General features: G+C 34.0%; 1 protein-coding gene across 5 annotated transcripts in view; it reads left to right on the top strand.

Moving 5' to 3' along the window:
• RB1CC1 (RB1 inducible coiled-coil 1) overlaps window positions 1-12,147 on the top strand; it is a 104,008-nt gene that overhangs the window by 73,037 nt on the left and 18,824 nt on the right. For all 5 annotated transcript variants that reach the window (XM_037038663.1, XM_037038661.1, XM_037038659.1 and 2 more), the window contains 3 exons: window positions 5,994-6,159; window positions 8,552-8,660; window positions 8,762-9,005. In XM_037038663.1, the coding sequence (XP_036894558.1) occupies window positions 5,994-6,159; window positions 8,552-8,660; window positions 8,762-9,005 (519 nt within the window). The remainder of the gene's footprint in view (window positions 1-5,993; window positions 6,160-8,551; window positions 8,661-8,761; window positions 9,006-12,147) is intronic.

Here is a 12,147-nt window from a genome sequence, read left to right as displayed (position 1 = left end):
CAAGTGTCTCTTGCTGTGGGCTTCACACAGAATAGGTAGCCCTAAAAGTTATTTGGTAATTAAATGAGTCATAGCAGCCTACCCAAATGTACTATATATCATGTCCAAAATTTAGAGATGTTAAACATAGCAACAGTTTGTCCCTTCACCTTACAGGGAACATCTCACATGGCCAGATCACTGGATACTTGAACTTTTTTTTGTAGTGACAAGCTCCTGACTGTTCATGGGCTTTATTGCTCATTCTCTGGTACTTTTTTTTTCCTTGTTGCCAGTATAGCTGTATTGGAATACAGAGATGCTTGTTCCTTTACCAGTTGCCTGTGACTGCTTTTGGCAGAGTTAAGTAGTTGTGACAGAGATCATCTGGCTAACATTTTTGCTAACTACCTGTCCCCCTTTACTCCCCTCCCCAAAGTGTTTGTCAGCCCCTGGTGTGTACTAATTGGTATAGACAGGGAAGAAATAATTAAATCAGTAGCTATATGTCAGGTAGCAGTGACCTTGTTGATTTGCTCCAGTAAAGCTGTCATATGTGAGGTAGATTTACTCACTACATGATTAAAATTATGATAATCCATTACATGTTCTTAAATGTTTTCTACAGGATACATTAATCAAATAAAAATGTGACAGAAATTTCCTCCCCTAGTCATTTGAAATGAGAGACAGTTTTAGGGATTTTACTTGGTTCTGTCTGTCATAATAGTCCTCATTCTATGAGTAAGGGGAGAAACAGGGATTCCACATCAGTTGTTTTTATGTCTGTTTCACTGCAGATTCTGGATATACGGAGATACCTCTTACCTACAGTGAGGAACATACTGGGCCCATACTCCACTTATCACTCAATTGTAAATAATCTGGTGTCATTTAGACTCCCCTCAGCCAGTGTTCAGGAGTTCCTCCCAAAGTGGTTAATTACCTTCCCTGAATATGTACTCTTCTGGAAAATTACCATAAGTGTTTTTTGGTAACACCTAAAAAAAGACTTAACAGTATAAAATTTTGGCATTGTAGTTGGTGACTGGCTCAGGTTTGGGAATTGAATGAGGGATGGTAAGTCCTTCGATATAAGTCAGCTCTCTGAACAACAAATACCAAGTTTTTATTTTTTTTAAAGATTTTATTTTTATTTATCTTTAGAGGGGAAGGAGAGAGGGAGAGAAACATCAATGTACAGTTGTCTTTTGTGCATCCCCTGCTGGGAGTTGACCTGCAGGGAACCTGCCTGCAACCCAGGCATGTGCCCTGACTGGGAATTGAACCTCGATCCTCTGGTTCGCAGGCCCGCGCTCAATCGGGCTAGATACCAAGTTTTTAAAGAACACTCTTAATAAGCCTTCATTAACCCATTCTATTATAGCCTTGATAGCCACTGCAAAGATTTTTCTGGATCAAACCTGATTACTGCTCTAGGCTACCTGTAATGGCACCACATCATGTCTCTGGTTAATGGTCAGTAATTGGCCTCTTGGCACTCCAGAACCCTGTTGTTCTCATTAAATTCATTGAATTTCAGTGGTCTTAGCCCTCTGCTATCTCTGTGCTGCAGAGCACCACTACGGGGCCTTTTGAGGCTGTATTTCTCCAAGACTAGGTGAAGGGAGTATTTTTTGGCACCTCCCAGGGGAAATATAATTGTTACCAGTATGCCCATCACCATCATTCTTTGGATGCCTTCCTGTAGAGCAAGGGCCTGTTCTTTAAAGGGACAGTAGATATGTATGTGTATGTGTTACCGCCCTTTAAATATGTAAAAACCAAGGGTAAGTGGGTTCAAACTAAGGTCTCAGTACCCTTTTACACACTCAAAAATTATTGAGGACACCAAAGTGATTTTGGTTTTATGGCTTATCAGTATTTTCTATATTATAAGTGAAAACAAATATAAAGGATGTTTAGTCATTTTAAAATAATAAACCTACTACATGTTAGCCTAAATAAGACTTTAAATGAAAACTATTTTCTAAAATGAAAATTAATGAGAAGAATTACATTGTTTTACATATTTGCAAATTTATGTTTGGCTTAGTGGATTTTATCTGCTTCTGCATCCAATTTATAGTAATATCTTTTGATTGAAGTATATGGAAAATTCAGCCTCTCACTTTTGGAATTGGAAAGGAATATTTAAATAGCCTTTCAGATAATTGTGGATGCTTTTTTAAATCAATCTAACAACTGATAATTAGTTTCATTGTAGAATACGAATCATTACTGGATTTTGTGATACTCTTTTTGCTAATATTCCTTAACTCTCTTCACTTTGGATATTTTACTTGTATATAATTTTGTAGCACAATAAGTTGGTCATTTGGAAAACATTGGTTTATTGAGTAATGCAGATAATGCAGATGTTATGTTTTATTAACATAGAAAAATCACATTTTTAAATATATTTATGGATTTTATTAGAGGTACTGGGAAGCTCTCAAGCTCATACTAGCAGATAGAAGTTTTCTTTTTAAAAGGTTACAGTTATCATTGGTAATAACGAATTTGTCAGTATGTTGAAACAACAGGCTCACGATCATTTTTGAGAAAATGTCTGTCAAAAACCAAAGTCTGAATAACCAAAGAATGTCATTTTTCAAATAGGAAGTACCCCGTGAAAACAGCTGCTAGTTCTACACACAGCCAAAACAATTATGCAAGTACTTTGCCATGAGACGTACATACTTTGTAAGTGGCAGAAGTGCTTTATTTATAGTTGTCATTTTTGTCACACAAAATATTTTAAAACAATGTATACTTAATAGTTGGGATTCAATAATACAGTTTTACCTACATCAAGACATTTAAAAATGAACCTGCTTTCTTTTTCATTTTGAGTACCTTGAAGTAAGGATATGATGACTAAAAGTTTAGTGTTTCTGTAATTTATGTGAAGATGAGAGAAGTTATATCATCTATGCAAGTATCAATGAGATGTAAAATATAGATCTTAGTATAATTGTGAAAATATTTTTGATCTTACTGATTTTCTGAAAGTGTTCTAGTTACCCACCCCCCACCCCCACCCCCCGGTTATGTGAATCGAATCACATTGGTGTAGAGAATGGTGGCAAACTTTCTGTAAAAGGCCACATTGTAAATAGGTTAGGCTCTGTGAGCCACATGGTATTTGTCTGAGCTACTCAGCTTTACTGTTGTAGCCAGAGAGGAGTGAGACAACAGAAATGGGTAAAGTTTTTCAGCAAAACTTTAATTACACAAATAGGTGGTAACAGGCTAGATCTGGTCTGTAGTCCTTTGATTGCCTACCTGTGGTCTAGAGTATCTTACCTTGGCATCATGTTTTTGTTTAATGTTGGCCATCAGGTTTCAGGCAGTTAACCTAGCAAACTATTAATAGCTGACATTGAAACCCGAACCTGTGGTCATTACATTCATGCAAATAATTTTAGCTTGCTTTAGCATTTTGTTTGTTCTTCTGTTCTAATTCACATTGGATCTATTTCCATATATATTTTCTATATTCCTTCCAAAATAAATGAAAAATCTTGGAGCTGCAACTTCTCCTTTTTTTTTTTTTAACTTTCCTTGGAACCTGTGATTTGAATGTAGCAAGGTCTCTAGGAGTAATGAAATAGTGGGAGAGGTTATTGAGAAGGATCAACTTGTTGAGAAGGGAACATCAGGTATAGTGACACTGATCTCAAATAAGGCAGAAGAGGCTGGTAAGGCAGACTTGGTGGGAGTTGGAGTGAGAAGTGGGACATCTCCAAAACCTGGCCTTTAGTCATTTGATCCCAGACAACTACAGTTGTCATCTGTTCTGCCATGGAATGCCCTAGTCTACCAGAGTTCCATTTTGTACTGGTGGTGAGGTCATTACTGCCTTGAGATCAAATCAGAGCAGAGAATTCAAGCTTCTTGTCGTTGGGTTTTTTTTCTCCACCTAGAAACATGTTTGTTTGTTGCATGGGGTGGGGTGCGGGCAGGGTTGGGAATATAAGACAGAAACCTGTACTTGAACAAGAATTAAATAAAAATTATATTAAAAAATAAAAAAGAAATATGTTTGTATCTGTCTGGATTGAGCTTAGAAAACAACCTCTTTTAAACATTTCAAGATAAAGGGTTTAATATTGAATAAGGACTTCATGAAATTTGGGAGAGCTGGGTAGTGGAAGTGAAGAGTAAGGGAGTCAGAGTCCTATAAATCGAGTTCTAAAGTAATCTGAAGCACCAAAGTTGGTGGCTAATTAGGAAACTGCTATAATTTTTAGGAAACTTCTACCGTTTGTCTCCTGAGATACCAGTAGAGGTAGCTTACTCAGAAACCCCTTATGATTCTTAAGTTGCCCACATGTCTGAGAATAACCCATCTCTGGAGACTGATAAATCCATTTTCTTTAGCACTTCAGATTTTATGTGGGTATCTTTTGTTGACAAACTTGAGCCCCCCCCAGAATTTACTGGAAAGAGGATTCTGGATAATGTAGTTCTCAGTTTCTCTTCCATGCAGAGGAAACAACAGTTCTTCCACAAGTCAGGTTTTGAAAGGGCAAAAAATTCATTAGAAAAGTGAGCAGAGGATATGAATAGACAAATCAAAGAAGAAATACAAATAGACTATATGTGAATAGCCGTTCGGTATACTTGAGATTAAGAAAATGCAAAATTAAAATAACTTTTCTATATAACTGGGGAAATTACATCAATAGTATAACATTATCTTTGAGAATTTAAAGGAAAGGGCTTTCTTACATACCTGTGTATAAAGAAAAGTGGAATATATGTATACAGTTTCCATATGTCTGAAAATCTACCTACTTCACTGTTCATAGTCATGCTTCCAAGGAGTAGTGGATGTGGATCTGGGGGAATATATGAAAATTTAAATGTTTTAAAATATGGTTCTCAAAATAAGAGTTTTAAAAACCAATGACAAACAATAATTGTGTACTAGGCCCCAATCTAATATAGTCCATGATAGAAGAAAGTTCAAGCATCAAGACAATTTAGTTTGTATCCAATGCAGATTTTTTAGTTCCTAGAAATATAAAATATAATGGAACCTTTTGCTATACACATAATTTATGAATGGTGGCAATAGTATCAACAGAGATGCTTTATTTTGAGTTCTGTGTATAATAGTATGGAAGTTTGCAACTAATAACAAATGTATCAGCTCTTTTGAGTTCTCATTTTCAGGCGTATTAGTACATGCAAAGGCAGGAAGATGTAATTTTCTCCTGTTTTGGAGGGGAGTGCTAGGGAACCTTTACTGATAAAATGAAGTATCATTTAAATTTGAGCTAATGTATATTTAAAACAATCAGTTGACTTAGTTGCTCAAATAATTTGGGGATATTTCATGAGAATATACTAGACAGGTAACTTCTTTCTTTGATGGGATTAATTATCTACCTGGACAAACTTTTTATGACATAAAAGATTACATGGTTGAAAGTAGATACGATTAACTTCTATACTAGAACTTAAAATAATAATTAACTTGTGTTTGTGGTTTTCTCTTTGTTTTGTCCTCTTTCCTGGGGCTAGCAAGTTTTGAGGGAAATGAATATGAATTCAGGGATATGTAGATTTGCTGTGTGTGAACATTTAAGTTCAGCTTTAGTGTATGTTATTAGCTAACAATGAAGTAAAACATTTTCTTTTTTCACCTCTCAGTTGTCATGTATATTGCAGTTGTAGGAATAATAAAGTTGGAATTTGAAGTTGAGCTCTGGAGAGGTGTATTATTTTTTATTAAAAACATTACTACTTTTTAGTACAAGGAGATATAATGCAACCATGTTGGTATTGGAGAATATATAATCTTTCAAACTTTAATCTTGTATTTGTTTCCCTTACCATGGTAGATAAAAAGGGGGTTCGTATGTCTTTAACACTAGTTAACTCTACTCTTAGGTTTAAGAAAGATCTGTAGCCCTTCTGATGTCAAGTAGTTATGATGTTTGCTCTATATTGGATTACATCTGCAATTTTGAAAAAATAAACTTAATGCTCTAACTTTCAAGTTCTGCTATTGAATCTGCCAGAGAAGATTCTTCAAGTCTAGTTGCTGAACTTCAAGAAAAGCTTCAGGAAGAAAAAGCTAAGTTTTTAGAACAACTTGAAGAACAAGAGAAAAGAAAAAATGAAGAAATGCAAAATGTTCGAACATCTTTGATTGCTGAACAACAGGTATGTTCTCCTGCCCCTTTTCATTATTTTAGGCTAAAGGTAAATATAAATTAAGAAATGTAATTTCTTTGTGCAGCTGGTGATTTGTTATATCTTAGATATGATTTTCCTATATTGATCCTGTTAATATTTATTAAATATCTTCATGATAAAAGTATTTTCTTTTTAAAGACATGGTCAGATGCTTCAAAATTGAAATAGTCCTAGATTAGAAATTAGGAAGTGTGAATTAATGTTTATAGTTTCTTGATTACCTATGTGGTCTTAGATATATCTTTTAATTTCTTTGTGATTCAGTTGTTTTGGAAAATGAAAGTGTTTATACTAATATGGTACGTTCTAAAATTTTATTCTAAGTTACATGCTGATCAATACAGGTATTTTATATTTATTACAGTTTTTATTCATGATAGGCTAGTGGTAGATCAGGGTTGACTAATACTGAGTGTTGCTGATTCAGTTATTAATATTGATCAATGGTGAGTGGTAAAGCTTGTGAAGTAAGCAGGGGCCAGACCATTGAGGACTACAGGGAGCCTTGTTAGGGAGCTTGTATTTATTTCACTTAAGATACTTAGAGGAATGACACAAGTGGATTATAGTCAATCAGAATTGTGCCCTTGGCTGTGAAAAAAGAGTAGGGGACTACAAGACACAGGCATGTGTAGGAGCAGTTGGTTGATAACATTGACATACCTTTTTTTTTTTTAATTTCAAGAAATACTTTTCTGAAACTGATTTACGTGTTGTTGTTGACTTACACATGTAATATAGTGTGTTATTTTCCTTTTCTTAAAATGGTGATTTTAGATAGTATTTTTAGAGTTTAAAAACGTCTACTGGAATAGAAAGAAAATGCAGTTCAAAACCCTTAGGAATTTTACATTTTAAGGATTGGGGAAAGAAAGAAGAGCCTGAAACATTGAAATGAGAGAAAGTAACCAGAACCAAGAAGAGACTGGCTTCATGAAGCCAATAAAATTAACTATTCAGGGACAGGGAGTAACCAGCAGTTTTAAGTAAGAAATATTGATGACAAGAGGTCATTACTGATGTCTTGGTTTTTTTTTTAAATCTAACTTTGTAAATAAAACAGATCTTTTTCACTCTCTTGACTTTTTTCCTCTCTGCCCCATTTGTGAGCACATGTGCAATTTCAGATTTATAAAATTAAGTTGGGGATGAATTAGCTGACTGAAACAAAAAATATAAAATTGGCAGCTAATTTAAATTTAGATCTTTTCACTTTAAGGTCTCTTTTAGTATTTGTGAAATGAAATTAGGAGCGATGACTTCTAAAATATCTTCCAATTTCAAATAGTTGGGGTATTAAGTGGTAATAATTTGATTTGTAACTAGTTTATATGAGTGACTTGAGCCTATTTAGTTTCTACCTTAATTGGCCCTTGTTTTTCATATGCTTATTATAAATTATGTTAACTTTTCTAAAAATCTATCCCATATTATAGAAAGAGCAATGACTAATATACTGTTATAAATGTTTACTAATTTTCTATACATAATAATATGTAGAACTGGCTCAATACAAACACATATATAATCATAAATATTCTTTTGAGGGATCTTCCTGTATGCTTTCTGGCTAAAAGTGGTAGTTAACTCAGTGCTTAATGAATTCACTAATTTTGATTTTAAAATGCCATGTTCTTACTGAATCTCACTTTTTCCAACATTATTGGCATTATCCATTGGTGAAAGGATCATGACTCTTAATTTTGGAAATAGAAATGGTTAGTAGATGGTTAGAGTTGATTTAGATCATTTCATTATTCATCTGTTTCTTTTAAGCTCAGGATCTTAATAGAAATCTTACACGTGAAATTTTTGACAATTTATTCATCTTTATAAAATAAACTGTGCAATTATGTAGGCAATTCAGTTGGATACATAAGCTTTATAGTAAAGTTTTCCTAAAAGTTGAATAACAACACTAGTCATTATAAAGCAGAGGGGCAGTGGCCATTGAAATATCCAGATGAGAGATGGAGATAGGATAAAGTCATTTCGAAATGTTATTGTGGCAATCAAGATTTAGCAAAAACAGGAAAATTCCAGAGGCAGGAATATTAATAAAAATAGGTAGGATACATAATAGCACTTGTTTATTTGTTGATTTTATTTCTTTCCCCCACATTGTGCTTTTCTTCTGACAATAAATATGTAGACAATAATATCTTAATATGGAACCAAGGAAATACAATCACATTGTATTTACCACAGGATAGCATTTTTATTTAAAAATGAAGACCATTAGCAAATTGTACTTTATTCACATATAAATGTACCATGTAAATATTTGCAGGTTTATTTTTTTAGCCCTAGTTGCTATGTGCATGTAGGTAACTTACGTGTTTATCATTCTGTGTTCCAGACCAATTTTAACACAGTTCTAACAAGAGAGAAAATGAGAAAAGAAAATATAATTAATGATCTGAGCGATAAGTTGAAAAGTACAATGCAACAGCAAGAGCGAGATAAAGGTTAGTAATGTTTTGTAATATGATATATTTAATTCCCTTTTTAAGTTAACAATCATTTGAAATGTTTTATAATGATTATTTCAATTTGGGGTACCCTTCAGATTTGATAGAGTCACTATCTGAAGATCGAGCTCGCTTGCTTGAGGAAAAGAAAAAACTTGAAGAAGAACTCAGTAAGTTGCATGGTAGCAGTTTCGTTCCTTCACCATACGTACCTACAGCTCCAGAACTTCTTGATGAAGCTTGTGCACCTGAACTCCCGGGTGAATCAGAGAGATCAGCCATTGAAACACAAGATGAAGGAAGAGTGGACTCGGCAATGGACACAAGCATGATGTCTGTACAGTAAGTGCATTTTTATTCAACTTTGTAAGTTACAGGCTTTTAAATCAGTAGTCTGCTTCTGAAGATGGGAAATATATTTAGCACTACTGGTTGTCCATGGCCCATATATCTAAAAGTTTGCCACTTTATTTCTTTAAGCTATAAATATGATAGATATTTTAATGTTTCTGATTGTATGTCTTACAAATCACCCCAGCATGTTTTCACAGGCTGCCAGGTAAAGTATCACTGTAGAAGTACGAAGCTATTCTTAATTACAGGGAGGGCTTAAACTTTGAGTTCTATAACCTGGAGGCAAAAAGGCATTATTATAGTGATGAATATATTTATTTTGGTAAGGGTATGTTGTATGGAGGAAGGTAGAGTGGGTTTTTGAAAAGTAAAGATATATGTAGGTTTCTGTTTAGTTGAAAAGGAATAAGTAGACACTGGTTAACTTGAGACCTGGAGAGGTATGAGGCTTAAGAATATACATGAAAAAAATACAACAAATAAATGTATTTTAAAATGCAAAGCATTAAACATATGAAGAGACGATGTCAGAAAACAAATGACATGAATAAGTTCAAATGTACATGAAAAAGTAAACTAACCTATGTACAAAACCTTTTAGGAAAAACAAAGCATCTAATTGCATTCTATGTACAAGAAAAACATAACTAAAAATTGTACAGAATATTTAACATAATGTGATTGACAAAGATATATAAGACAAATAACAGAAAAATATATAAGCCACCTAACACTAAAGGTTTTAAAAAGGTAAATAGGAACTTTTATATAAAGAGGACACAGTTCACTACAAGCAATTAATTGTTAATTTATAGGTACTTTAAAATGCGACAACCAAAAATGGAATAAAACAAAAATGAGGATTTTTTAGTGCCACCGTTAGGATAGGACACTTTTTCATCTCAGAAAACAATTAAGCAAAAACATAAATGATATAAAAACATAGAAAACAAATGTAAAAGCAGTTAATTGAGTTTGTTTGTTAGATTCCATGTACAAGTAAAATCATATGGTATTTGTCTTTCTCTGTCTTATTTCACTTAGCAATAATGTTCTCCAAGTCCATCCATACTATTGCAAAGGGTAAAATTTTCTTTTTTACAGTTGAATAGAATTCCACTGTGTAAGTGTCCCATAGTTGTCTATAGCCCATATATCTAAAAACCGTACCACTTTAATATTTAAGGTATAAATATGACAAATATTATACACTGAACTGCTGACATGAAAAAACAGAGTCATAGATGGAGAACATATGACAGCTAGTGATGGGGGAAGTTAGGGGATGGAGGGATTGAGCAAAAAAGAAAAAGGATTCATGGGCATGGACAGCAGGGTGGTGATTGCCGGGGGAGGAGGGTGTATAAGGGGACTAAATGGTAATGTAAAAATATAATAAAAACTATATAAAAATAAATAGAAAAAGAAAAAACGGTTAAGAAAATTAACTACATGTCGAATCAACAAAGAAAGTCTCAAAGCTCTAAATATTGATATAATCAGGCCACCAAATGTAAGCAATAATAATGAAGGAACAAAATTTGCATTTCTCTGGTGATTAGTGATGTTGAGCATATTTCAGATGTCTATTGACCATGTTTATGTCCTTTTTGAAGAAATGTCTTTTCAGGTCTTCTGCTCAGTTTTTATTTGGATTGTTTTGTTGGTGTTACTCACCTCACACCTGTCGTTAATAAAACAAGTTGTTGCAACAAGCATTGTTGGTGGGATTGCAGATTGGTGCAGCCACTGTGAAAAACTGTATGGAGGTTCCTCAAAAAATTAAAAATAGAACTACCATAGGGCCCCACAATTTTACTTCTGGGTATTCTAAGAAATCCAAAACACTATTTCAAAAAGATATGTCCACTCCTTTGTTCATTGCAGCATTATTTATAGTAGCAAAGATATGGAAGCAGCCTCCATGCCCATCATTAGATGATTGGGTAAAGAAAATCTGGTGTATATATATACAGTGGAACATAAACTCAGCCATTCAAAAGAATTAAACCTTAACCATTTGGTTCAAAATGAATGGACCTTGAGGGTATTATGGTAAGTGAAATATGTCAGGCATAGAAGGACAAATACCATACGATTTTACTTACATGTGGAAATCTAAAGAACAAAATAAGTGAACAGAAAAACAGAAACAGACTCATGGATACGGAGAACAAACTCATGTTTGCCAGATGGGAGGGGATTTGTGGGGTGAAAAGGGTAGAGGGATTAAGAAGTACAATTTGGTAGTTAAGAAATAGTCATTGGATATAAAATATAACATAGAGAATATAGTCAATGATACTGTAATAACTACATATGTATGATACAATGTGGTTACTACATTTATTGGGGCATAAGGTCACATTATAAATTATTTAAATAATGTGTAACCCCAACTTGCACACCTGAAACTAATAGAAAATAATCCCAACCATAATTGAAAACAAAAAACAAAAGTAGTAACAAAAACAGGAGTTTATACATCAGGAAGTTTGTATGGCTATATATTCATACCCATACATAGGCATTGATAAGAAAATTGAAACTGAGTTACTCAAGACTAAACAAATGTATCAAAAATGATGATATAGCGTTGTCTGTTGTCTGCTGTGGCTGTGGATTGAGTGCAGCCTGTGAACCAAAAGGTTGCCGATTCCATTCCTGGTCAGGGAACATGCCTGGATTGTGAGGGTCCCCAGTTGAGGGGGCTCCCAGTTGGGGGTGAGAGGCCACCAATTGATGTTTCTCATATCATTGTTTCTCTCCTTTTTCTCTCTCTAGAATAAATTCTTTAAGATCTTTTTAAAAAATGACAGATGTAATGAAGATGGTATACTGGGAGACCTATACAATCTCAAGTGTATTTATTTTTAAAAAATGGAATTAAAAGTAAATGAGCTATGGTAAACAAAATGTGATTAAATAAAAAAGTACTGATGAGGAGGACGACATACAGAGGATCCAGAGACACATGAAAAGATGCTTAATATCACTAACTATCAGAGAGAAGCAAATTAAAACCACAATGAGATACCACTTTACACCAGTCAGTATGGCCATCATAAAGCAGCAAACAATAAGTGCTGGAGAGGTTGTGGGTAAAAGGGGACCCTAGTTCACTGGTACA

Source organism: Sturnira hondurensis, unplaced genomic scaffold (genome assembly GCF_014824575.4).
Source record: "Sturnira hondurensis isolate 20B ecotype Veracruz unplaced genomic scaffold, ASM1482457v3 Scaffold0024805, whole genome shotgun sequence".
Classification (NCBI taxonomy): domain Eukaryota; kingdom Metazoa; phylum Chordata; class Mammalia; order Chiroptera; family Phyllostomidae; genus Sturnira; species Sturnira hondurensis.
The sequence above is the reverse complement of the archived record's forward strand: the minus strand, read 5'-3'. Positions and strand labels throughout refer to the sequence as shown.